Source organism: Hirundo rustica, chromosome 2, assembly GCF_015227805.2.
Source record: "Hirundo rustica isolate bHirRus1 chromosome 2, bHirRus1.pri.v3, whole genome shotgun sequence".
NCBI lineage: Eukaryota > Metazoa > Chordata > Aves > Passeriformes > Hirundinidae > Hirundo > Hirundo rustica.
In genome coordinates this window covers 83,457,121-83,484,758 of record NC_053451.1, presented here as the reverse complement: position 1 = coordinate 83,484,758, position 27,638 = coordinate 83,457,121, and the positions used below count along the sequence as shown (strand labels likewise).

The window sequence follows — 27,638 nt, the reverse complement described above, 5'->3', positions numbered from 1 at the left end:
AATAAAAGAAATGGAAAAGACGTATGAAGTCATGTGCTTATCAGATGATGAAGAGCTATAGATTGTTTACCTTGTACCAGGGAATATTATTTGTGAATAACTAATTGCTTTAATTTCTTTTAAATTTTATTTAATTGCTTTTGAGACATTAGCATTACCTGCTGAGCAGAATTAAAAGTTGAGAGTAATAATTATTTCTACAGACATACATAATTATAATGTTTAGGATCTCTTGAATTAACAAACAGGAGCTTGCTAATAGTCATGGAAAAGTACATCTGTTAAAAGCCATGCCCTAATTTTTGTGTCCTATCTTCACACACAAAATATTGAACTAGTTACTGGTAATGTAGTGTTGTAGTGGCTTCTAGCACACAACTGTTGCCACCAGGGTGTGAAAAGGGAGCATTTTGTATGTGAATCGAGTGCTGTGCTTCAGGCAGCATTCTGGGCTCTTATGGCCATCATTCTGATTTCTTGGGTCACAGGCAGGTCTGAGAGGTGTTACAGGCAGTGTGTGGCCATGAACCACAGTGCTGAGGTTTGCTAAGTTGAAATATGTCTTGAGAAAAAAAAAAACCTGTCAAGAGTTTCACCTGGATTTTTTTCCCACAATAAACTGTGGTATAGCCTCAAGTATTTTTAGATTAAAGAAAGTTAAGAAATGTAAGCTTTTTGGTGGCCCTATTCATCTTTAAACAAGGCCAGACTATGTCTTACTGTTGTGTGGTACACTTTGCATTTAGAGAGGACAACTTGCATTTAAAACAATAAATGCTGATTCTTCTGTCATGTGCTTGGGGTTATTCACAGCTTTTATTTCCCATACAGCAATTTTATTGGGTGCTCTTCATGTATAAGAAGGAGATAGTGTGGGTGTGCCACAAGGGAAATTCTTGAAAATTTTAGACATGTGGGTTAATGCACTTTCGTAGCCTACAGGAAAAGGAGATTGATGTTCTTGAAATATCACTTTACTTACTGTCTAGTGTTTTGTGAGGACATTTCCATCTGGGTTGTTCTCTGGAAATAAGTTTTCTTTGTCTCTCTATATCACTGAGCTCACAGAAATGTTTTTTCTAAAGCTGGTACTTGAAAAAATGCTTTGTTTTGTTTTCTTTAGCTTGATTTTTCTATCCATGACTGGGAGGCTGGGTTAGCAGCAGGTGCTTGCTACTTTCATGTGCTCCTAGAAACACCATGTTGTTCACCAGTAAGACTGCACAATGACTTTTTATTCCTTAATAGGTCTGATTCTGGTGCTTTCCTAATCTAAGCTGCTTTAAAAGATTCCTATGACTTTGAACATAACATTAAATGGACCTGTTTTCTTAATTCATAGCTCATTAATTCAAATCTCACTTTCCAGTTTCCCCCCTGTTTTCATTAGTTTTGGATTTTATTTCTGTTGTTTGAATTTTAGTTGTTTTGAAGTTTTTTGTTTGATTGGTTGGTTTTTATCAACCCAATATATGAGATTAAATGCATGGTAGTAAATTCTTAAAAAGCCTCCAAAAATACATAAGGCTGCTCATTGAAGTAGTCTACATTGTCAGTATATTGGTTGCAAAATGTTTCAGCTAAAATTCTGCTCATCCTAAATTGAATGGCTCATAAATAATTTCTTTTGTGCTAAAAATTAAAAGCTGTGGCACTCAAGTTATATTTTGCATCCTAGTATAAACTTTCAGTTTGTAATTGTAATAATCATACCATAATTATAGCAAAGGTAGCTAAAAAATACAGTAATATAAATAAATGGAAAAAATACAGTTGCAAGATTTTTTTCTTGAATTTTACTCTGACTGTTGTCAGAACCCTTTCAACTTCAACAAACTGGAGGTATAAAAACCCTAAAATTCCAAGACAGCAAGTCTCTGAGTTGTGATTATTTTAATAGTTTTCAGGATGGCAAAACATTAACTACCTTGGAGAAATGTCTGTTCAACTTTACGGCACCGTGCTTCATTCCGAGCAATGATAAATATGTGAAACAGATAATTTGTTTATTTTAGAGCAATGAGATTTTCAGAGCCTTCTCATAGGATTAAGTACTTGGAACAGAACTAATCACATGTCATGGATGGGTACCTGTTTCATGTTTTGTTCAGTTTAGAGGCTCTTATTTTTTCTTTTCAAACCTCCATAAATTCTTTCTGTTTCCAAACCTTTTATTTATGGCTTTTAGACAAATGGCATAGCAGAAGCCAGGGTTGTTTGGATCCTCTTATAACCCCATTTATCTCAATATCGGGAGTTGCAATTTGTTTTTTAAGTTTTCTTTTCTGGCATTCAAAAATATTAGTAATGCAGTATTATGGTAACTCAATAAGAAATGAGGTTTTGAATAAAACTGAGCTTTTTAATGGAGTTGATTAGATGTAACATTACAATCAAAACATCCTACAAAAATCTTCCAGTGTCATATTGAGTTCAACACTATATATATGTCTGTGTATATTAACATACAATCTGTCATGAGCTAAAGCTTTTTGTTACTCCTTGGTCATTTATGTAAATGCCTCTAAAATATATTCAGAGTTCTTGGGAATTTCAAGTTGGATAAATTTTGAGCTCAAATTACTTTTCTCAGTTTATTTGTTACACAACTATTTTGCATCCTTAGAAGATGGGACCCTGTGATCTGTGTGCTGGCACTCCCTTGAGTCCCAGCAGGGAGCAAAGCAATGTGTCTAATATTAAAACATGGTGAAGTGAGGCTTCTTAGAAGCTTATTGTCTCACTCCTGTGAGACTTGACAATTGCTTTGTTGAGTCAGTCCAATGCATCAAATCCAAATTGCATTTAATAATGATCAAACGTGTTGAGTGGAAGTCAGCTTCATACACCATGAATGTCAAACGTTTACACAGGACAACCACAGCTCTTTCAGTAAAACAAACTTCATTTGTTACAGAGTAATACTTTGCGCTCTATGGTGTCTATATTAAACCATGTGTAGGCACATTCTTGAATGGCAAACAATGGCTTGGAGATTGGCCGGTTGTTTCAGGTTTTCCCAATATGCCATTTCATGCACTTCTTGTTCCTTTCTGCAAAGGGAAGAACTATGAGAAGAGAGAAAGCATACAATTTAGGGTTTATTCTTATATCAATATATTTTGAAAAAAATATTACACTAGATGATTTTTCAAGGAAACCAAGGAACTGAATTAAGAGTTTCTTCCTTCTAGTGTCGTTTAAGGTTTTGTGATAGATTTTTTTTCCCAATAATGCATTTTATGTGAAAGGGTTCATGAGGACAACTCGAGTGTGATATTGGGTTCATCTGCTTTACGGGGATTTATATGTTTGCCAGAAGATCAGAAGAACAGCTTCTGCACAGCTTACATGTTCTTGTTAAAGCGTGTACAGACAGAGAGATTTGCAACCAATCCATGACTAGGACCTGCATGAAACAGGTAAAATATTTAACATCCTTTTCTTGCTTACCACTGTATGCTTAATTTTGTACAATTTAGATACATTTAGCTTTAGACAGTGAAAGGAACTTGGGACTGAAAATAGTTTTCTCTCCCGTCCCCCCCCATTTTTTGAAGTGATGTGTATCCTCTTCAGCCATTTCCCATTACTTTGCCCTCCTGCTTGCCTGCAGATCATCTGTGTGCAGTGTCTGCCCTCTCCCTCTCTGTGTAGGAAAAGCACATTTCCCTGTGCCTGGCTGAGGACTCCAAACAGTTGACAAAAGCTGGTTCTCTCTGCTGCCAGCCCTAATTTTTCCAACTACTGCCTGAAAGCACCTCAGATCCACAGATGCCAGCCAAGACAAAATTATCTGTTTGGATGTCAGAAAGGCAACATGGATATCTATGTAACTCCTTAGCATCTGACTCTATACAGAAGCTCAAAAAATTTAATTTTTAGAGGAATGAGGTGTTAGCCAAATGTTTAACGTTTACATTTATACGGGGTGATTTTTTTCACATTGTGTTTAGAGATGGAGTTCTGGGTCTTGCTGATGTACTGGCCTTCCTAGTCTTGCTTCCTGAAGTTTGGATCTATGCTTGCATGCTGAGTGGGTGCTTGAACACCATCCCATGCTCTGGTAAATCTCTCCCATGCTCTCTTCATGGCCTAGTGTGGATGGGGCACATTCTTGTGTGTAAGTCATAGAACATGCTGAGTTAGAAGAGATCCAGCAGGATCAGAGTCCACCTCCTGGCCTTCTGCAGGACATGCCAAGAGTCACACCATGTACCTGAGAGCATTGCTTTTTGAACTCCTGTTGTCATCATTGTCGAGATGGCCACAGCACTCAAGAGTGCTTCTTTAAAAACTTCAGAGGGCCTCAAGTATCAGTCTCTTGTTATCTAAAAAGTCTCTCATACCCTTTCTACATTGCAGTCCCATGAGCAACTCCACACAGCCCTGGCTCTTTCTCTCTTTCTTCTTCACCTTCAGCTCGCTGCTTCCTGTCCCTCACATGGCTGCCTAACCCTGTCTGTCCCTTGTATGATATCTTACCCTTTCTGTCACTCGGACAACCTTCTGTCCCTTCCTCTCCACAGCCAGCAGACTCCAACTAACTACTCCACCAACCAACTCACTCTTTTATCACCCACAGCTGTGAGGGCGAGGCTGTTCCCACTCTTTGGTAATTAACACAGCTGCAACACATCAGGGGCAAGAATGCCCCCAGCACCATCTCCGCCTGTTCTCCCACAAACTCCCAATACTTTTTGAACTCAGGCTTTGTGCTGTAGCCGCTTCCATGAGGAACCTGTTCTAGCTCAACCACCTTCTGTGTGAAAAACTTTTTCCTGATACCTAACCTAATGAATGGAGTGGGTGCGTGGGGAAGCAAGTGACTTGAACTGGGAAAAAACTTGTCCTTGTACTTAATTGATAATGTAGATGCTACTGAATTGACTGGCTTGACAGCTTTTGACTTTGTTCCCCACTGAGCAGCAGGATTTGACCTCCATCTCTGAATCAGCCAAACTGTCTTTAAAATGTGTAGTCTTTTATGCTCTTTTCTCCCTGCATTAATCCAGTGAAATGCAACTGCTCTGTTTTCAGTCCCTGTCAGCCACAGAAAAGTGTCAAATCTGACAAGTGTGTAGCAATGCTGGAGCAGATTTAAACACTATTAAAATGTGAGAACAAACATATTTTTAGATACTTCTATTAAGTGTGACATTGAGGCATCCAATCAGTTCATTTTCATGCATGCCCTATGATTTTTGTGGAATGTTTTCCACATAACTTTCTTGGTGACCTTTTAGAGAAAAGGTGAAATGGGAAATAACTTGGAGAAATGCCTGGTCAGCTTTTTAGAGACTTGCATTTGGTGCTACATCATGGTCACAACCTATTCTGTTTAAACAACAGTGACTCACCACACCCCTGTCCTAGTGCACTGAGGCGTAAACCAGGAGGTTCCCTGAAACACTGCAAAGGGTGCATAATCCAGGCATGCACTCTCTTCTGTCCCAAACCTGGTGAAAGGGATCTGCTGCGGCAGCTCAGGAGCTGAGGGCCTGCTATGGGCCTTCTGGTTCTGGTTTCTTTCTGCTTCTAAATGAAAAAAAAGAGAAAAAAACAAAAACAAAACAAAACAAACAAAAAAAAACCAACAAAAACCACACAGGCAACCTTGGTCCTGAATAGAGACAGCAAGCTTTAAGGAAACACAGGAAATGCATCACCTGAAAAACTTGCTCTGCAGGTCTTACCATGCCTTGGTATTTTTTAAAACCTGGGTGACTTTTAGCTGTATAGTAGGAGCTGAATATACAGTGTTCAGGAGGACTTCAAAGTTTGAATATGAGTCTCTTGCCCAGAATCTAGTTTTTTGAGGGAGGAAAAAATACAGGATATAAGCATCTCCATTTGAAAATCTGATTTGACACAAAACCCCTCCAAGAACAGTTAGGATTATATCTTGACAGATGAATTTATTTAACCTAAGGGCAGCAAGAGAGGATTAGCTATGTTAATTCCCTTCCTTTCCCTAATAACTGTACAGAGTGCTGACACTTGTTTGGCTTGGGGTAGATGACCTGTACACAGAAGCGATTAGTCTGTGAGGTGACTTATTTTTAACACCTCCTACTGAAAACAAAGTGGTTTTTTTCACAAAACAAAAAATATTTTTATGGCATAATGGCACTCCTGTAAAATCGGGGCATTGTGACTCAGGTGGGACATGCAGGCTTATGAATTTGTCTCACAGATGGGTCCCAAATTTCACAATCTTCTCAAAGCAGCAGGGTGATGATTTTCAAGATGACTTAACCATGTGGAAAACACATGTCAGTAAGAATTGCTGTGGTTTAACATTTCAGAATAGCTTGGTACTTTGCTGCTGATCTTGAGATGCTAACTTTGGTTATCCAATTTTTACAACATACTTGTCAGTTCAGTTTTCCCTGGGAATTCTTACAGGACAGATGAATGTATTGTTGAAGAAAAAAATTGCTGTAAATGAGTAGCTGTTTATTTCTGAGAGGACAATGTATTTTTGGCATATTCACAAATTAAGTGTGCAATTTTATTTTTTTCATTTTTTTTTCATTGTCATCTTCCTTTCATTTTTGTACAACAGGGTTTTGGTTTTTTTTTCATTTAATAGATAAGGCCTGAATAGGGATACGCTTTTTGGCTCATTCCTGTTCTCTCAACAAGCATATTTCTTATACAAACATCTGCTATTAAAATTTTGCTTTTTTATCAGTCATCATTTGCTTGAATTGTAAGTCAGTAAGAAATTAAATTTTGTTTCATTTATTTGGTATTTAATCCTGAGTTATTCACTTGAGGTACAGATTATATAGATGAACCTTAATTTTTTTTTTTTTTTTTTTTTTTTTTTTAAACCAGAGACTTACTTAATTTCTGCGGGTAAGAGAAAAGGCTGGACATATCCCAGTGTAATTTAATCTTTATCTCTATTATCTTTATGACTGTTGTCATGTGAATGTAAAAAAATTATCAATTTCTTTAAAGCTAACTTTGGTATTAGACTATGCTTTGTTATTCTCTTCATGACACCAACAGAATGGGAACATCCCACAGCATGGCTGCAGCCATGGCTTCCATATATTATTGTAAGGAGACAGCTGTTGTGGGACTGGAGTCAGGGTCCGGCGGTGCTCTTCCACAGCTCTTCTTATTCTTTTCATTATGTTGTCAAACAAGGGCTCAGTGTCAGCTGATAGAGGATTTGCCTCAGATGGATCTTGTGAGAGATTGAACAGGAGTGGAGGGTCATGATGGGCTACACCATCCCCGAAACATAGACAAATTCCTCTTTTGAAACAGGCCCCAGAGGCTTCTGGCTGAAATACTGGAGTCACATAATGAGCTTTCCATATGGTGCCACCTGTCACAGAAAAAGAACATTTGAACAGCTTAATGTCATTAGGGGCTGGGGGGTGGTCCCTGAAAGGTTAGTTCATGTTTAAATGATCTGCTTTGTTGCTTCAGGGGGAAGCTTATGTCATGGTTGTCGCATACAGGGAAAGGAGTTGTGGAAGCTGGCAGGGATTCAAATGGTTTTTGTGGCTCATGGGCACACCTTGGCTCTGGGTACCATGTGCAGTATATATGGATGGTTAGCCCAATATTTTCAGTACAGATGGAGTTTGCCACTTTCTTATTCCCCTTTAAAACTTTTCATACTTCTTAGAGTGGGGAATATAGAGAATGTAGTTCCCGCTTTCTGGGTGTATATATTGATAGGTGGTTCTTCTGGCTCTGTTCATCTGAGTGAAGAAGTACATTTAGGCAGAAACTGACCAGAGTTTATTTCTCTGCTCATATTCCATCACACTTCCAAAAAGGGTAGTAATTGCAGGCCTTTAAAACAGTAAAATCTGGAGTCTAGTGTTTAAGTTAACATGAAGAAGGCAAATAGTTCACAGCTTTAGAGAGTGTACTTCATCAGGCTCTTGTACTGACCATGGGCTAAGCACAGGTTTGTAACTTGGGGTGAAAAAATTGTACATTACTAGGACTACAGCTGAATGCAGCTCATCAGGATATTTTACTTCTCCCTCCCTCCTCCTTTTTCTCCTTACCCCCCATTTAGAAAGCACTACACTGGACTCAGAGGCGAGGATGTACCCAGCAAGAAGACAGAAATTAGACACTATGTCTGAAAAAGGAGACAAGAAGAAAGGGGACATTCACTGCTTGGAGTCACTATTGTGCTCAAAGCATTAAAAAGCTGACAACTGCATTGTCCCTACATGGAATTTTCTTTTTGGTTCAATGGAGTCAGCTGAACTTTTCTTCCTTTCTTCTCTTGTGTCCAGAGTTGTTCTTTATGTCTGGAGCCTGCAGCTTTATTCTTCAGTCTCTCTCTTGTCACTACACTAGAACAATATTTAGTGAATAAATAAAATTTTGAAACTTCTTAAAAGGTGAAGGGGAACAAATAACAGATATTAAGATTTAGGTAATATCTTAGATTAAAATATCCAGTTGCTGGCTAGCTCTGTATCTCTTTATTTTCTCCACACACTTTCCACATCCTGCTTCTGCACTTTATGGAGGGATGCTGTCTCAATGGTTCTGAAATATTTTGGTGTAAGAAAATGAAGATAAATGTTAGATATCTCAATTTCTGAAATGGTGAAATAAAGGATAAAGGATGTTTTCTGAAAGAAAAATGGTTAGACCATGGTGGTGATATTGTCAAAGTTGTGGGTTCAACCCCGGCTGGGTCATTTCCTTAAGAGTCATTTTAAGAGTTGGAATTGATCATCCTTACGGGCCCTTTCCAGCTCAGAATATCTTGGATCTAGAAAGAAAGATTAATTCTTTCAACTTTCTGACAGCTTACTAGGGCAGACAGATACTCCTTAGGTCTGTTTGAGTATTTGCTTTGCTGCTGGCTGGATGTGCTCTGCATCTGCAAGCTTATCCCTGTCTTGTTACCAAAAGAATGTTTGTCTCATGACAGAAGCGCAAGCATCCTTTGTGATATCAAGGTGCCCAGAGCATGGGATTTGCTTCTTAGGCAGCATAGATATTGGTTACAAGGTGTTAAACAAGCACTCCCTGGGACATGCATTTTTTCTGAGTATCTAGCTCTAGTTGGAGTGCTGTTATGATATTGCCAAAGTAACCATTTATTATATGAGATGGACAGATGGACTTACCTATAAGTACAGTGTTACCTATAGGAACAGTGTTCAGAAAAACTGATCTAAGTAGTTATTTTCTTCCATAAATGAGCTGAATTCTTTATAATTTATACACAGTATGGCAATTTGTAGTAGTGAGTGTAGAGTGTCTGGGGAGAATTGTTCTGATTCTGCTAAATTTTAACATTCACTTTTCACAGCTGCAGAAATTTACTGGAGTTGCAGAGTGGGAGACAGGTCCTTGTTAGTTCATTTTGAAGGATAGAGTGAGGCAGATTTTAATTAACCTGTGTTGGTGAGCTGAGTAGACAGCTGGGTTACAGAACGATAAGAGAAAAAAAAGGTAGTAGAAATCAGTGCTGATAAAAGCAGTGGGGGTTTCACTTATCTCCAAGAGGCAAAGAGGATTATACAATTTGCTACTGAAGTAGCTCTGACAGAACCTGAAGGGTGCATGTGCATGTTAGGACAGCATGTTAATTTAATATATCCGAGGGAAAGGAAATCTGCTGCTTCAATCCAAACATTTCTCAAACCCATCTTGTAACAATAAATCAGTTTAATGACCAGAAACAAATGGACAGTCACTAATAAGACTTATGGTGCAGAGGTAAGGGAAAGGCCTTTTAACATACAAACAAAGGATTCTTCTGGCTCCAGTGAAGGCCTTAAAGGATAGGTCCTGCCCAGGTTACACTGCATCTAGGCTGATCAAGAGGCAGATGTTAACAGATAATAAATATGTAATGTGAGTGTGACATACTTGTAAATGAGCTAAAACAGACTCTGTCTGTCAGCCAAATCAGAAGAAATTGCAGTTGGAAGAAAGAATCAAAATTTCTTGCCTAGCTGAAAGAAGGGCTACGTGTTTGATTAGCTAGTCTTTTATAGGCAGAACATGGCATTGTTTTCAGCCCCTAGCCATAAACAGTTCAGTGGGAAAAATTGTAGAAATGCATAAGAAATCTCGATGTGCACATGGCTTCACAGGAACATGAAATGCCACAAATTCCACCTTGCATCTGGATGTTGTATGCATAGCTGCTTAAGTAGAACTTTTATAGCTTAGAAGAACAAGCAATATAATTTAGGCAAGGTGACCATCAGGAAAACCTGAAAAGCAAATCTTCAAATGCCCCATTTGATTGGAGTATGAATAGCCTTCACTAAGGAAGTGTGGCATGACTCTTCCAGCAGGAATATTATCCAGGAATTGGGACAGTCAGACACAGCTTTCTCTGCCCAGAAACATTCTGTGCTCCCAAAAAATGGTGTGCATTACAGAGAAACAAAGAGAGATCACTGAGAACAGTGAGAGATTCTTGAAGCTCTACTCCCCAGGAAACAAACCCCTTCATCCCAGGCAAGGCAGGACAATTAACAATGTGGCCTTGCAGAAGAACTGAGAGTTTGAGACAATGTATTCCATACATAAAAATGAATATGTACACTTTTACATTATATTCCATTGGGAGCTAGAGGACATTACATCATGTCTGACCTGCAGGAGGGGATGTTTATACTCACTGTCCTTCTGGTGCCAGCGCACTGCATGCAGGAACACACCGCAGTAGTGGAACAGGAACTCATGCCTGGAGTGCTGCTCTGTCCCCTGCAGCAGGGGCACCAGGGTGTGCCCATCCATGACCCTGATGGAGAGCGCCAGAGTCACCAGACAGCTTAAGAAATCTACAGCTGGAGCACGAGCAGTACTCACTCTATGTCTGCAGCAATATGATTTCAAGTGTCATTACTTAACCAAGGTACTGTTTAGCTAATGAGCCCTGAGATTTTTCGTTGGGTGAATGCGTGGAGACCAGTAATTAGCAGATACTAGAAGTTTTTGCATTTACAGCTAGTTCATGCATCCTGCCTCGGGAGATCAGACACTGTTATTGGAATTTTCCTGGAAGTGATAACAATAGTGAAGGCATGGTTCACAGGTTTTAATTTTGCCACCTGAAATGAAAATTGCTGACTGCTCTGTGAGCTCCAGGCTTTGTAAAAAAAAATTAAAAAAAAAAGAAAAAAAAAAGAAAAAAAAAAAAAAAAAAAGCCTCTTAACCATGTTTAGTTACTATCTATCAGTACTTCTATGCTTTTTGCTGAAATGGCTTAGCCACCCACACTTTCTCATGTCCTTTAGAGAAGTCTGTTCTGTTTCAGTCATACAAGTGTCCCAAATCAACCAAGTAGCTTTTCAGAGATAGGAGAACTGAATTAGCTAAATGACCCTTGATAAAACATATGTTTTTTCTCTTTGCCTTTCTCACATAAGCAGACAAGATGGGACACACTTTGCAGAAAGCAAGCTAGAGAATTGCCTGGTTTAGAAACAAAGAGAATTTAACTTGTGGCTCTTAGGATGCATGACACAGTCAACTTCCGTCCCAATAAAAAAAGAGAAGCAATATGGTTTATGAAACCACCTCTGTACCTGTCCTGAGGCACTGCCCCTCCAGCCAGTTGAACCACTGTAGGATAAATGTCCATAAGGCTTGTGGGTTCATCGATAACTGTCCCCGCAGGCAACACTCCTGACCATCTAACTATACCTGGAACACGGATTCCTCCTTCCCAGCCTCCCATTCCTTTTCCACCTGTTATAGAAGGAGGAGAAGCATCAAAAAGATAAATGAATAGAAGATACTAGATGTTTATTGTGCATGTAAAAGAAAATGTTTTAAAACTTTTAGAATATTTCATGCAACTTTAATGAAAGCATACTAAATCCTGGAAAACAGTAGACTATCGTTCAATAGTGGCTCTTCTCATTATTTGTATGACTTATTTATCTGTTTGTTTTTAATATGCAGCTCCCAATAGCAAGAGTGAGTTTTATATATATATATAAATTAAATTGCATTTTTAATTTTTCTAGTTTGTCTCACTGGCATATACCCTGTATGTGGACATAAATAGTTATGTCTTTCTGTTATTGATATCTAAATTGATATTGCAGCCCCTCTTGCCTTCTCTCTAAGCAGGCACAATTTCATTATTGTCCTCTCATCCTGAACTTCCTGATCACACTTCTCTTTCCCCTCTGGACTCTCCTGTTACTAATATACTTACGTTCAGCTAGTGGAAGTGAATTCCTTGGATCGGATTCTAAGCTATTGGCCTTTTTGCATCTGTTACTGACATGGAATCTTCATATCAAGAACTAAAGGCTAATTTTACATTTAGGACTGCGTGTGGGAGGATCCCAGCTCTATCAAACATTGCTTGTGAGGCCCATCAAGTAACTTAGTGTGAGACAATGTGCACTGTAATGCTGACCAAGGTCAAGGTACACATTACTCTTCTTCTGTAGGGAAGCACGTGATGGTTATAGCTTTCAGACTTCATCACACAGTAAGTGCCAAGCTGCCCAAGATGTCACAGTGGCTTTTCAAGGTTTAGTAATCTGGAGGAAGCACATACAAGAGATGCCGTAGAAAGTCATTTCCATAGAGATTTTGTCACTGGGTTGCAAGCCAGTCATAGAGAGTCTAAAAGAAACTTCTATAGGGTGGGTGAGAAACTGGAGAACTATAGTATCAGGGGTTGGCACAATTTTTTTCTAGTTACAGAAAAATGTGAGATATTTTTTCCCTGCCCTAACCGTGGAGTGGTTTGGGGAGGAGAACAGGGACCTATCAAAAAGCTAGCCAGGATATTGGCAGCTAGGTTAACCCATGGGAAATGTTGATGCAGCTTTGGAGGGGACATTTAAAACTAATTGCTGGTGATCAGCCTCTCTCTTTCTTCAGAGATCTGCCATGAGGTAACATCGTGGTCGGCCCAGGCCGGGCCCGGGTTGGGCCTTGCTGCCTCTCTGGGCAGCCGGGCCAGGCTCAGTCGGCTTCTGAGGGCCGCTGCCCGCACAGGGAGGGCCTGGGCCGGCTGAGCCCCTTTCCCCTGCTTGCTGGCGGGGAAGGAAAAAGCAGCTGCAGCTCAGCAGTGCGGGGCCATGTGCTCAGACCGCGGCAGAAAGGACCAAAACATGGCCCGGCTTAATCACCGCTGGCAGCAGAGAAAGCAAGCCTGCAGCTCCATAACAACTCTGAGCTGAGTCACCTTAGATGAGACCGAGGGGTGGAAAAAAGGACATCTTCCAGCTTCTTCCATCAGCACGGCTTTGCATTTTCTTCAGCTCTTGCAGCTTTGCGTGGCCTTTGCAAGCCTGAACAGATTTAACCCTTTTTAGCAACATGGAACTTTTAAAGCACAATTCTTCCTTGAGAGAAAGGAGAAAGAAAACCAGAAAGTACATAGAAATAGACACATGAAGTCAGTTAGATTAGAAGTGAAAGAACTAATGATATTGGAATAGGATTGAAGAAGTGGACATTTTTTAATCGGGCTTTTATAAGGTAAATTATGGAGAAATGAACTTTCTTTGTAGCATCTTAGTGTCGTTGGGTAGAATGCTATTCTAATCAAAATTAAGGACTGATGTAATTGAGATGTATTTAGGAACTTTAAAGCCCCTGCTCCTGGGTTAAAGGAAGTCTCAGCCTTTGAGACAAAGATCATTTTAGGCTAGAAGAAGTATTCGTAAATAGTACCCCAGATACACTGAGAAGCTCTGCTGATAGAACATCACAGTCTGCAAGAACTCCAGGTGGCAGCAGATGTGTGATATTGAGAGCACTGGACTAATTTGTCTTGTAGCAAATGTCTTCATAAAAAGATCTTAGAAAGACTCTTCTAAAGTAATGAGTGGTTATGTCTAAATAGTAAAACTGACTGAAAATCCTAAGTTGTGTCTTTCTATGTTGTTCAATAAGAAAGTTAATAGTTTGTAAGAGGAAAGAAGCGTGTTTTAAGGTATCATTCTGTTTTAGTTTAAGCTTTATTTTTCTCAACCTTTCTTTTTTTTTAATAAAACTATTTTTGTTCATTTTCAAGCTTAAGCCTGCTATGTTTTTGTTTTTGTTTTTTTTCCTTATCTCTCCCTCCCACAAAAAGAAAATTAATACTAGAACCCCTACATCAATTAATGTTTCCTCCCAGTTTTATTAAATTAAAACCATTACATATAGTAAGAAAAATAGACATCATGATATCTGCCAGTGTTGACACAGATAATCTGTACAGAGGAACATTTTGAAATTCAACAAAGGTAAATGCAGGGTCCTGTATCTTGGGAAGAATAACCCCATGCCCCATTACAGGCTGGGGCTGACCTGCTGGAAGGCAGGTCTGCAGTGAAGGATCTGGGTGTCCTGGTGTGCAATGAGCTCTTCATGAGCCAGCAGTGCCCTTGGGGCCAAGAAGGCCAAGGGTATCCTGGTATGCATTAGGAAAAGCATTTCCAGCAGATAGAGGGAAGTAGTCCTGCCCCTCTACTTAGCCCCAGCCCTATGAATAGCAGATACCTTTTGTTTCAGCTCTACAATCCAAGATAATAATCCCACCACATAGTTTATTAAATATGGTCTGTTTGGATATATTTTTTCTATCACTCTTTTTTTTAAGAGGAAGCCTCATGCATGTACAAACTACTAAAACTTTACCTTTATATATCCCATTCCATCCACCCAACTGAGAATGTCCTCTGTGAGCCTCTAAGAATCCTCCATGATCAGATGCAAAATAAATAAATGTGGTATTCTTCAAGTCCTCTTTGTTAATAACATCCAGAAGCCTGCCTATAAACAAAGCAAAACATCATAATTACATCAGCAGATGCAGTCAGATTTTTTAGGTCTTGGCTCAACATTCAGTAAAATAAGGAAAGTTTAAGCTTTCATCTTAAGAAAATAAAAAAGCGGTATTGTATGGTTTTGGTATGGCAATCTCTGAAACCAACTGTGTAACCAAGGTGATTTCACTGATTTTTACATGTGCCAAAAGGGAGTTTGGTGATTACCCCTTTAATATCCTTTCCACATCCAAGTGAATGAAGAATTTTCTTTAAGACCAACACTTACCCACCATCCAGTCCATCTCCTCTACATTATCTCCATACAGGCCATGCCTGCTTCTCCCCTGAAACTTCTCTGTGGTAATGAGAGGGGTGTGAACATGTAAAAGGGAAACAAAGAGAAGAAATGGTCTATGCTTGTTTCTGAAATAAAAGAAAACAATAGTTATTTCTATTCAAACTGTCATTCAACCCAAAATATAACAGTTGTATTGCAGTTACTCTCTCAATTTACATTATATTGTGACCTAAACAATTTTTATTTTGACATATTTTTGGCTTTGAGGAGACAGAAGGGATTAAAACATACCCCTCAAAGATGTTTTCTCTGTCTTAAGACCAAAACAGTAATGGGTCCTTTCTTTTTCCAGTTCTGTATTAGACATGTGCAGAACATTAAATAAACAGCTAGAAGAGGTCATGGCCAAAAGACTGACACATTCTCGGAAGCAAGGAAAACATGACTCACTTGTCTAAACTTAAACATGGATGTGCATCACTGAGCATCTGAGGTGTCCTCCTGGAAGAGGCAGGTATCCCCCACAGTGAAACTTAATTGTTTCAACATCAAACCAGGTAAGATATCCTACGAACTTGAGATTATATCTGTGCTCAAACTTTTCAAGAATTTATATTACCTCAAATTTCCTTTAAAAACCAAACACACAACCCCTAAACCCTGACAGAAATATGGATATGCCCAGATTTAACAAAAATACTTTTAAAGACTTAGCGGTTTTTTTCCAATTTCAATTGAAGTTACTGATAACAAATGAAGGACACCTTTGGGGAAAAAATAAAAAAACCCCACAAAACTAAACAAAACTCACTATCACTCTGCTGTTTGTTAAACATTAACTTCATATGACACTTTCTATGACAGTCCACTCACCACCATAAGATAATTTTCCTCTTCCTGCTGGCAGAAGGCATGGTATTTGGCCAGGACCCCTTTGTATCTCTTGCTACACCCCAATCTGATCCTCACGTCTGCTGATTACCTTTCAATGAATGTAATTGCCTCCTTCAGCATATTAGAAGTAGTTTTTTGTAGATTCATTGGCTGTTCAGTGATATCATGGTTTCTCATCAGGATACAGTTCCAGTACTTTGTGAAACCATAGCTGGAGAACCAGGAGATGAAATGAAGGAGACCACAGATGGTCAGACAGATGATTATTTTCCATTTTACTGGGAATAAATTGGCAAGTTTTCCAATCACAAGAGTAAATACTGCAAGGATGATCATCTGAGTGTAAAACCAGTATGTTTCTTGCAAAGACTTGGCCAATTCAGGGTCATCTGTGTCTTGACACTCATTCACAAGTGTAAAAGGCATGCCATAAAAATAATCAAACCCATGATTTAAAGGATGGTGGCAGTGATCATGGCGGGTTTTGCAGTTCACACCCATGTGCCACTTCCCTGGAAATAAAAAAACAAAGATCTTCAATCCAATAGTAGGGTGTGTCTCTATTTCTCAGTTAAGGTGCAGCCAGGGGAGGAGCTGGTGTGGAATGGGGACAGACTCAGGGAGCAGTAGTGCACCACCCCTTCAGATACTGACAGACACTGATGAGGCCCCCTGTCAGACATCTCTTCTCAAGGCTGAACAGGACCAGTTCCCTCAGCCTTTCCTCTCAAGAGAGATGCTTCAGTCCCCTAATTATCTTCATTATTGATGAATAATTTAAACAATACTTGGCTTAGTGCTGACCCTCAGGAACATCACTGGTGACAACTAGACCCTGTGTCGCTGATTGTGAACCTCTGGAACCAGCTGTTAAGCCAGTTCTCAACCCACTTCCCTGTCCCCACTTCCAGAATTTGCCTATGAGGATGTTGTGAGAGACAGTGTTAAAATCCTTGCTGAAGTCAACATCATTAAGACCACTATGCTGAAATTGATATAATTAAGACCGCTGTGGTGCCTCAGTGCCAACTGGCAGATGACATTTTTCAGCTATAATAAATCAATGAATATCTCTGTTGGTTCATCCTAAAACAATCTGTACTGGGCGAACAAGATTCTTTCCTTTGACTTTACTTCCATTTGCAGTGCGGATTTATGTATTATATATATTTTGGGTTTACCAGATAAGCTGTACTCACATTGGACTTGTGGATAGTGTTCTAAAAAACCCCGCTGATTTTGAAAGTTATGTATACAAGAAAATCTAGTTTAACTGATCCTGGATATTTTGACAAAAAATGTATTTACAGAAGTAATCTAAGTAGAATAACAAACAATGGAAAGGCAACAACTTTCTTTGTCTCATACCTACAAGTGCTGTAGAATAACCTTGCTGATGGAGTATTTTAGCAAAAGTAGTTTCATTTGGTGGGAGCCCCCCTGAACCGCCATTCCAGAAGAGAACTTGCTGTTGAGTGCTGGATGCCATGCCTAGAGAGGAATAATAGTCTTTAAAATAAAACAAGCCAGATTTTAGATTTCCAGTCTTAGATTGTGCTTTCTAATGAATGGGACTCAGTTGCCTAAGCCTAGTGCCTTTTTATAAGCCATTTCCTATGTCCTAGGATATTCTGCTTGACCTCCAAAATGATGTCTTTTCCAAGTTCCATGTCATCATATGCTAGTCAAATGCAGATGCATTAGCTGTGCTGGGGTGTCTACAAATGGCAGGAAGACACCTACATTTGGATATTAGGCAGCTTCTTACAATTATTCTATCAAAATATGATGTAAACAACAACAACAAAAAAGGCAAGTAAGTTTTATATAGAACAAAAGGCTTGCGGGGTCGGGGAACACACTTCTGAAATGTAGAGTTCACGATTACATTTCTCCTTAAGAGGGTCAGAATCACATCAGAAGCTACACTGATTATGACTGCTGTATGCAGTGGCTGGTCATAAATTTACATGGCTGAAGCAAATCTGTTTTAAGACACAATTGCTGAGACCTCTTTTACAGTCTGACACATTTCACTGTGAAAAGGTTTGCCAGGATATTAAAAATATTACATTTACTATAATCCTAGTGCCACTGAACATACATCACACAAAGCTCTTCGTTCTTTATCTACCCCTGGGTGCTTTGTAGTGTTTGGATTTTTGTCCATTTTTGTGTTGTCATTTAGCCACACAAAATGTGTTTTGTATGGGAACTTTCCCATAGAAATCAATCACTAGTCATCTCTATTTTTTGCCCATTTCACTGAGACTCCAAATCCCAAGATTAACTGTTGTTTAACATGGTTTATTTAACAGGATTTTTAATATCAACACTGACTAGACTAACTGCAGCAAACCATCAGAGAGAGGGCCAACCTGATCTGATAGGGTATCTGCCAGTCAGGAAAGCGGCTCTGCTTGGAGTACAGACAGCTGCTGCAGCAATGTGCTGAGTAAGTCTCACTCCATCCTTTGCCAGGCCATCAATGTTAGGAGTCCTAAAGAGAAAAATCCCATCTCTCATAAAAATGTATTACACAGAAATTCATGTGTAGTTTTGTTGAGCACATCACCATCAAATTTACAAAAATCTGTTTACCTACAACCCAGCTAAAAAAGTTCTGTGTTTTATATGTATTTTTGAGATACCTTGACTCCATAGAAATGATTTTTTCATGGATATATATGTTTTTATTAATAACTTTAAAAAAGGGAGGAAAAAAGATATCTCAGGTATGTCCCACCCCAAAATCCCCTGAAGCATGGGGAACAAAAGTCTTTTCACATCACAACATCCAAGACAATAATAGGCAAGAACAAAGACACATCATTCTCTCAATCAATCTATATACAAATTGATAACTGCATTAGGAATAAATATATCACATAGACTGAGATGTCATTTCATAATAAGTCTTCTAGAGTTGTTAACTTATACTAAATTCTAATCTCATTCCTTCATATTTCAACCCTGGAATTATGGAAATTTATGTATTATACTCGTGCCAGACAAGTACTATGCACAGACACATTTGTAGAGTTCTAAGTCCCCAAGAGTTTCTCAAGCATGCCTGTATAATTATGACTCCAGCATGAATTACTGTAGAACATGATTTTTTACATAGTTTGAAAAGAAGTGTATCTAGATAAACTAATAAATTAATAATGAATTTTTATGCTAAGTATTATCAGTAGGTTTTTTAAAAAAGTTCACCAGGAAAGGATAACTTATTTCATACCTTATTGTAGTATTGCCATAGCAACCCACATCTCCAATACCAAGATCATCAGCCAGTATCAGTAAAAAGTTAGGTTTTGAAGGATTTGATACACAGGTTCTTGCAAATAAGCATAAAATTAGACAAATGTTTCGGTAGCTCCTAAAAGCAAAAGTAAAGAGGTCAAATTACAAAACAACAACAACAAACAAGCAAACAAACAAACAGTTTTACAATAGACTTTAAATTGCTGTTCTTGAAGTTTTATGGGAACTCAGTATAGGTGCAAACAGCAACTAAAGAGTGCCAGCAGATGGAGCTCCTGAATATGCACAGAAGTCCTTGAGTTTTATAATATTAGTATAATTTTCTGGGGGGGTTATTTATTATTATTATTATTATTATTATTATTATTATTATTATTATTATTATTATTATTATTATTTCAGGAATTTTGTGTCTGGATTTCTTTATTGATATTTTCACAGATCTCTGTGGATGTTCCCAGTAGAATGAGTGGCTGGATAATTACAAGTGTCCTGAGGCACCCCCTGTATGGAGCTGTAGGATGGTCCTGTTAAGGCTCCTGGGATGAATGGGACAGGAGCACAAAGGTGGTTGGTATGGAATTGTGGCTGGTTCTGTCCCCACACTGGGCGGGTGCTGACCTTCGGCTAGCTCAGGTCAGCACAGCCACATGATGTTCCCAGTTCGGATGGGCACGCAGGTTATTTTTACCTGCTGGTTCGGCTTCTCAGCAGCAGCTGGACCAAGTAGTGTCTTGACAGCAGCAACAGAAGAAGAAAAAGCTGGCTCTCAGCTTGTTAAAAGATGTTTATTCAGGCCGGGCTGCGGGAAGTCCGCAGCCGGTCTAAACCTCAGGCCAGAGAGGCCAGAGAGCGAGAGCAGAGAGGATTTGAATCTCCCTCCTCCACCTTATAAGCGGGGGAGGGGTTCAGGGGGGCTTACAACAAGACGACAAATCAGGGGATTCAGGGGGTACCAAGGTGTGCCCACCCCCAAGCCTTGGACCACTAAAATCCAGAGCCAAAGGAATTCCCCCCAGGGGACCTATCACCTGAAGCCCTCTCCCTGAGATTTTGCAATCTGGGAGGGACCCCAGGAGTGATAGACAGGCTGCCCCAGAGCGCTGAGGGGCAGAGGGGATGGACATGGATAGGTGGGGGGTGGGATGATTGACACAAAACACCTTATTATACAGAAAACACAAAAGGGTTACATGGACCACATGGAATCATGCTGGTCATTATGGCAAGGGCTTGACTGTGGCATTTACTGCGCCCCCTGCACCCACAGTGTCTGGAAAGTGCTCCTTAAGCCATGGGATCATCTGCAAAATCAAGGTGCAGCAACAGGCTTAAACTTGATTATCTTCCTAGGAGACCCTAAGAATATCTCTGCACATTTTAGTTGCTCAAAAATTTTGCAATTGGAAGCTTACAGATGCTCACCTGAAGTAAAATACCTATACACCTAGAACACATCTTCTGTTTGCTAGTTCATTAAGAGATACAACATTAGTTCACTAGTAGATACTGAAATATGATAAATGTATAATAAGTGTACTATACCACAGACTAGATATACTCCTAACCCTCCATAGCTTAGAAAAGTAGGCTAATATATTTTGAAATACCAATAGACCCAAACCTGTATTAGCTACTATTAGATACTCATTAAGTTGGGGTGGTGGTAGCAGGGGAAATGTGAGATTATCTGCTTACATTTTCTTAAGCACAACACCTAAAATCCAGGAAAGAGCCTCTGTGAATGTGTCTCTTACCATTGTTTTCCCTGGTAAACTTCGTAGTTTTCCATTTTATGAAACAGGTACATAGTTGGTCATATAAATTCTGATGAAAAAGGAAAAGAAAGGAATCTGAATCCAGAAGTTCTGGTGATCTTGCGTGCAGTTTTGCAAGGTCCGGCCTGTTTCCAGCTGTTGTTAACTCCAGGGGGACTTGTGAGAATTTGGAAAGGAGGCAAAATGTTAACAGCTCTTAAAAAGTGCTAGGGGCACCTATTACTCAATACATACTCAGAACTGTTGGTGTTCACTGAAAGGAATGTTCTCACCATTTTACAAATGAGGTAAAATTATTATCTCACTTTTTAATTAACCTCAGATCAACTTTAAGGAAAAGAATCTAACCTTTACTGCGAGCTTATAAACTACAAAAAATATGTCAAATAAAAACCATCCTGGAAACTAATATTCTCACTGCTATTCTTAGGAAAGGGGCTGTATCTAGTATATCCAGTACATTCAAGAAGGTGTTTCTATCTGAATTGTTACTAAAAACTTCTAGAAATTAGACGTTACTAGGAACATAAATAACTTAATGATTTCCTTAAAGAACTCCAAACCTTAATGCCATTTTAAAATTTAAAAAAACCCACAGTTTTTCTACCTACCAACTCTATGAAGTCAACCTGGACTTTAAAAATATAGAAATAATCTTTTCATTTGTTAAATATTTATTTTTTTGTCTGGTAAAGCAAATTTTATGAGCAGAAATTATTTTCTCTGCTTGCTGAAATAGAGTCACTTTGGAAAAAAGAATGGCTTGAGAAACGTGCTCCTTTTCCTCGTGAATGGCCTAAGGGATCTACAGATAATGTTGCACTGGAATTGTGCAAACAGTCCGCTGAAGTACATGGTAAACTGGCTTCAGTGGAGACTGGCACATGCTCACCTTTGTGGAGTACACTCAGTTAAATTAGAGATGCCATTCATTCCATCATTGAGAAGAGAGAAAAAAATTGGAAACATCCCATCCATGCAATATCCCTACTTTTCCACACTTCTTTCTATTTCTAAACAGCACAAGAACAAAGATCTTGTTGGCTGCACCAAGGAACAGATTGAAAGTAATAAGAACTTTTACTTTCTATGACAACTCGAGATACGTTTGTAAACACAGAGAACTGAAAAATTCTATCTTGACTAATGAAAGACTTGGGTTTTTTCTCCAAAAATGAAAACACAGCATCTTCTGAGAGCTTTTTTTCTGCCTTTTTAGTACACAAGAGTTAACCTGGAATGTCTGAAGAATACGAAACTGCCTAGAGCAGACTGTAATCCTGCCTTACGAATTTCAGAGGATGAGCCATAAGACAAAAAAATTGCAGATAGTGATCAGGAAAATAGTATTATTATTCTGATTAGGAAAATGGTATTGAGTCAGAACTTGGGGTCCATTGATGATTTTTCCAAGCAACATCTATATTCTTGTTTGGCTACGGCTGAGACAATAATGGAGATAAAGAACCTAATAAAACCCTAAAACCCATCACCACCAAAACAAATAAACAAACAAATCCCCCAGGAAAACAAACAAACAAACAAACCAAAACAAAACACCCCAAACCCAAACAACAACAACAACAACAACAACAACAAACCCTAAAACAAAAAACAAAACCCCCAAGAACAACAACAAAGCAACAAAAAACAACAAACTTGATCACTGTTAGTTATAGAATCCTCTAGGGTTGATGTTTCCCTTTGCTGTTGGCAAGATCCTGAAAGGCAGTACTGAAAGCTCATCCTCCATGCCTAGTAGGTGGGTCAGAGATTAATGGGAAGGCAGTAAAGTCTCTCTGACTCAATGTGTCAAACTTTGCTGTTTGAAGAAAACCTTACTGCCAGAAGCCAAACATCAAAAAAAGCAGGCTGTATTAATATGAAGCAAAGGACTTGCTACTAGGATCTCAAATCTTTTTGAGATGGCAGTGTGCTGGTGTGTCTCAGCCTGGATGCAGTTCCCCCGAGGGTCCAATGAACTCTGGTCCTACAGGACAGAGCTGGGGCAATGATGAGGCAAGTGCCTGAAGCCATCAGTCTGTGACAACAAAAAATGACTGATGGTTCTGGTCATCACTGATAATGGCAGCATCTTCGTGGTGCTTTAACAGGCAGAGCTCTGCTTCCCAGCCACTGTTAGGCAGCATTACATTTAAAGAGCTTGTGGTACATGGTTAAGCCAAAACTATTACAACGATATTCTTCACTCTACACCAAGTAGCTGAGGATCAGCCCTTGGTCTAGTTGCAGTAGAGCACAAGAACCAGGCAGATCTGAATATCTAAGAAACCCCTTGACTTCCCAAGGTGTTGATCAGTTTTCCAAGTTCATACAACAGCTCTGCTGTCTTCCACTTTCTACCTACAAGTTCTTGTATCACAGCCAGCTGGTCATAGCAGGCACATCTAGACAGAAACTTATGTAGAGGCCCTCAGGAAAACGATGAACTTGAACTGAGGCATACCAGTGATATTAAAAAGATCTAAATACCATTGGATGTGGCAACTATCTGATTTACTGCAAGCCATTTTAGGAGAACTTCTCTTACTGAAGAACTACAAGAATGATCACACTCACTAAAAAAACACCACAATTTAAATATGCATATTCACATTTCTCTGTTAGGGTTTGGTTCTTTCTGAAAGCAGAGCTCTCACTGACTGTATGAGGATGTGATGAACCCACTACTGGGCCCTAGGGCTTATCCAGTTTCCTTAGCTCTTAAAAGAGAAAACCCAGTGTAATTTATAAATCTAACAGCAGTCTCTAAAAATCAGCAATCTCTTACAGAAATCCAAGAATACATCAGATAGTAATTCTCTATGTAAGCCAGTAAGCCACAATAAAATGATCATCAGGACTAATAAAAAAGGCCATCCCCTTTTAACAATGTGGAAAACAAACCCTCTCAGTTATTCTTCTTCCGAAATCCCTCTTGCTCCTGGATGTGCTGAGCAGTTCTGATTCTCTAAAAGGTGTGTGGGTGAAAGCGGGCAGGACTCGCTCCTGTTCTTCTTGCTCTCTTTTCCCCCTCTCTCCAGGGTGGACACACTGGGATCCCTGCCAGGAACGGCCAGCAAACTGGAACAGCCATCAAATGGGAACAGCTATGCAGGTTTTACATGAATTCCAGGCAGAGTACAAAGTCCTTATTGTTGAAATACTAGGACAACATGGCTACTGCCTCTTCTATGTTCCTAATCTGTTTAATTCTGAGAAAATATGTATAAAGTCTGTCACTGTTCTATTCCAGCACTTCAGAAGAGATACTATAAATAATAACAGGATATGCCACAAAAGGTTTTGTTTCTCCCCCACAGCTTTTTCAGCCTGCCAGATGACATAAAAGGACTAGCTTGTCCTCCCTTTCTTCTGCCATGTCATTTTGCTGTTTTCATTGCATTTTCTAGAAAGGTAGGCATACCTGTGCTGAAGATGTGTTTATTTGTAGTGTTTACTATCCATCCCCTTCTTTCAGATCTTAACTCTGATATAATACATTTTATAATTCAAAAGGTCTTGGGAAATTACATGGAGGAGCCTTATTTATTTGCTGATATTTTGGTTCTCTGTGCTACTTGAAAACAGTAATTGTTGAATTTAAGACTGTGTTCTAGAGAAGTCAGTAGGAGTCAGTGAGATCTAATGATGAAGCAGCTAAAATTATTAGATTCGTATAATCCAGTGGCAGGGATAACCAGGGTTGGAGACAGTTTTTTATTTTGTTACATACTTGCATTTATTACTATATTAAGTTATTTTTATGTTGTGATATTGGGCTACTTTCACTAATTTATATTTGACTGTAATACTTATTTTTGTAAGACTGCTTAACAGCTTGTGGTGCTTCTGGTGCAAAGAATTGAAATAATTGTATTTCTTAAAAATTACACCATGCTTGGGAATGACAGATCTTTGAAAACCACCAATAACACAAGTATTACCCTTCACTGGCTTTCATCCAAATTATGACTAAACTTTTTTAAAACTATTTATGTCTTTCTCTCCATGTGTTCACTACTGAGGATGGGCCCATGCTGCTGCTGGCATGACTTAAAAATGCAAACTGAAACAAACTGCACTGCCCCTGCCACACCCATGTGTACACCCCGCCCCTCCCCCCCAAAAAAAACCCAAAAACAAACAAAAACCCCAAACAACAACAACAACAAGAAAAAACAAAAAAACAAAACAAAACTAAAAACTAAAAAAACCACCTAAAAAACCCCCCAAACCACCCCACACCTTCGTATTTTTCCCTGCTAGCAAAACTCTATCTGGAAGCAAAGACCTCACATTCTGTTTCTCACCACTACATTAGTGACCTAACACAGAGTTAACAGACATGATTACTTGTTGTCTTCCACAGAATTAAATTTTAAACAAACATTTTTCTAACAAGAAAAAAAAAAAAAAAAAAAAAAAAAAAAGGAGTAAAGTAAATAAGTGACACCAAAGCAGAAGGGAGATTATTTCTATCTCTGTAGATTGAGCCAAGCAGTATTTCCTCCTCTTCAGCTAACCAGTTTTTCACTGCCCCTGATCACAGAAAGTTCCTGTTTACTCCCTGCTGTAAACAGGCCAATTCTTTTTTTTTTTTTTTTTTATTTTTTCTTGAGTCACTGTGGGGTTTATACTGCTGGTTTTTTCCTGGCTTTTTACACGTCTGAGTACTAAAAGCAAACACTGGCATTCATTTAGCTCCTTCTCCCTTTGACAAGCTTTCTCAGTGAACATAACGTTGTGAACATAAATACTGAAATGACACATACAAAATTTCATAAGATCACTTCTATCTCAGACCCTGGGAAAAAAAATCAAAAAAGATAAGAATAAAAGTGTTAACCTACTAAACTGGCTGAGCAAGTAAACTGTTTGCAGAAATATTCGAAGCAGGGGAAGGAAAACAACAAACACACTATTAAAACCTTTTTCCATTTACTAAATTCAACAAGCAATTTTTCTGGAGTTCTAGAAGGATACTTATAATAAATTCTGACTTCATCTACAACTACAAAAATATAGCCATTAATATAGTTCAAAGCCGTAAAATTGGTGTAATTTTGTTGTAAAATGCAGTGCAAAGTCATGTCTCCTTAGAAAGCCTGTCTAGGGTCACACCACTGATGGTGTTTGTTCTGTTGGTTTGGGTTTATGGGGTTGATTTTTAGTACTGGCATGTATATAAGTTGTATACAACCTTTATACAAGTTGTTATTTGCAAAAATACATATATTGTTACCAAATTTTTTTTTATTCCAATATGACTATCAAATGTACCTTATTTTTCTACAACTGACATTGGAAAAGTGCAAATTATTAATTAAAACATTTTAATTAGCATTTTATATGCAATATAATTGTTTGGCCAAGTTAGTATGCAGCAGGACCTCTTTCTGATGGGTGGAATGTTTCTCTCTCTTGTATAACTGTTGCAGATGTATACTGCACATCAATATTTTATACCTCATATTGTCTGTGATATAGGTCATTTTTATACAGATAAAGCTTCAGATCACAAGTTCATGACTCAAGGACAATCCCTCACTAAATCATATTTGCTCCACATCAGGAGGAGCAGCATCTCAACAGAGCAGTACAAGAAGCAGTAATGACTCCAACTACTATGTTTAAATAGAGTACAACTGCTATTTGTGGACTATAGAGGCACGACTGCAAACATTTAGAGTTTTATTTTTATTTCTTACTGCTGCCTGCTCAGCACCATACACTTGGCTCTCTGCTGCATTTTTCAACTATAATCCTTGAGCGGCATAAATTAGTCAGATATTAAGAATATACCTCTACAGTTTTCTCTTATATTCAAATCTGCAAACCCAGGATTTCCTTAAACCTTTGGCTAGTGGCAAAGAATGAAGGGGAAAACTTCTGATTGACATTCCTTTTCCTTTTCTTTATTTTCATCTACTTTGCTTCCCAGGAGAAGAAAAACTCAATTATTATCTGGTATTTTTGTCAGCAGAGTACTCAGTGCCCCAGTGATGCCTTGGCTGACCTGGAAGAGAGACTGGACAGAACTAGAGAATAAAGCAGGTATTTATTAAAAGGCCTTTGAGGACACGCCTCAGGCAGTACAAGAGCCTGGCCAGGGCTACACCCAAGAAGGACCCAAAATGGTCACAAAATGGACAACTGGTCATGAGGTCTCACACTTTAATAAGTTTTGGTCCATTTGCATATTGGGGTTAATTGTCCAATTACAGCTTCATATGAATTCCCACCCTTCTTGTTTTCTCTCTTCAGTCCACTGTTGTTTGTGCTTTTGTGCCTGAAAACTTGTAATGGTGGTCCTTGGTCTCCAGCAGGAAAAGGATTTATTATGTCTACCTACTCTGTGAAGAGAGCTTACTAACACTTAATATGAGGCTCAGAACTGTACACCTAGGCAGCACAGAATCTGAAAAACACAAAAGCTGAAACTTAAGGCATCAACAGGACATGTTGTTAGACATGCATCTCAGAAAGTCTATGTGTTGTTACCTTCCTTATCACACCAACAGAATGGGAACGTCCCACAGCACGGCTGCAGCCATGGCTTCCACACCATGTTGGACACAGAGAGCTGCTCTGGGACTGGAGTCAGCGTCCTGCGGTGCTCCTCTATGGCTCTGCCAATTGTCCTTAGGACA

At 39.0% G+C, this 27,638-nt stretch overlaps 2 protein-coding genes across 7 annotated transcripts in view; both read right to left on the bottom strand.

Annotated features, from left to right (window-relative positions):
- Positions 1-2,341: 2,341 nt before the first annotated feature.
- On the bottom strand, positions 2,342-27,630 carry LOC120765831 (arylsulfatase D-like). Of its 5 annotated transcripts, none has more exons than XM_040091026.2 (13): positions 27,490-27,630; positions 20,965-21,034; positions 19,182-19,322; positions 18,319-18,440; positions 17,309-17,431; positions 16,029-16,452; positions 15,035-15,171; positions 14,618-14,752; positions 11,551-11,713; positions 10,641-10,762; positions 6,852-7,345; positions 5,361-5,807; positions 2,342-3,068 (listed from the first exon to the last, which is right to left on the bottom strand). In XM_040091026.2, the coding sequence occupies exons 2-11, from the start codon at positions 21,015-21,017 to the stop codon at positions 6,987-6,989; spliced, it is 1,779 nt and encodes a 592-aa protein (XP_039946960.1). In that variant the 5' UTR covers positions 21,018-21,034; positions 27,490-27,630; the 3' UTR covers positions 2,342-3,068; positions 5,361-5,807; positions 6,852-6,986. The 5 variants fall into 5 exon arrangements, with proteins under 5 accessions (XP_039946960.1, XP_039946967.1, XP_039946972.1 ...); XM_040091033.1 differs by lacking the exon at positions 27,490-27,630 and adding an exon at positions 23,893-23,972; XM_040091038.1 differs by lacking the exon at positions 27,490-27,630 and adding an exon at positions 23,893-23,921 and having other exon boundaries at positions 20,965-21,141.
- The window catches only part of LOC120765775 (arylsulfatase D-like), a 34,300-nt gene continuing 27,650 nt past the window's right edge, over positions 20,989-27,638 (bottom strand). The window contains exon 17 of one of the 2 annotated variants that reach the window (XM_040090978.2): positions 20,989-21,034. The gene's annotated coding sequence lies outside the window, so the exon portion shown is untranslated. Of the gene's footprint in view, positions 21,035-21,130; positions 21,142-27,638 lie in introns of those variants that run through there. The other variant, XM_040090982.1, reaches the window with a different exon arrangement.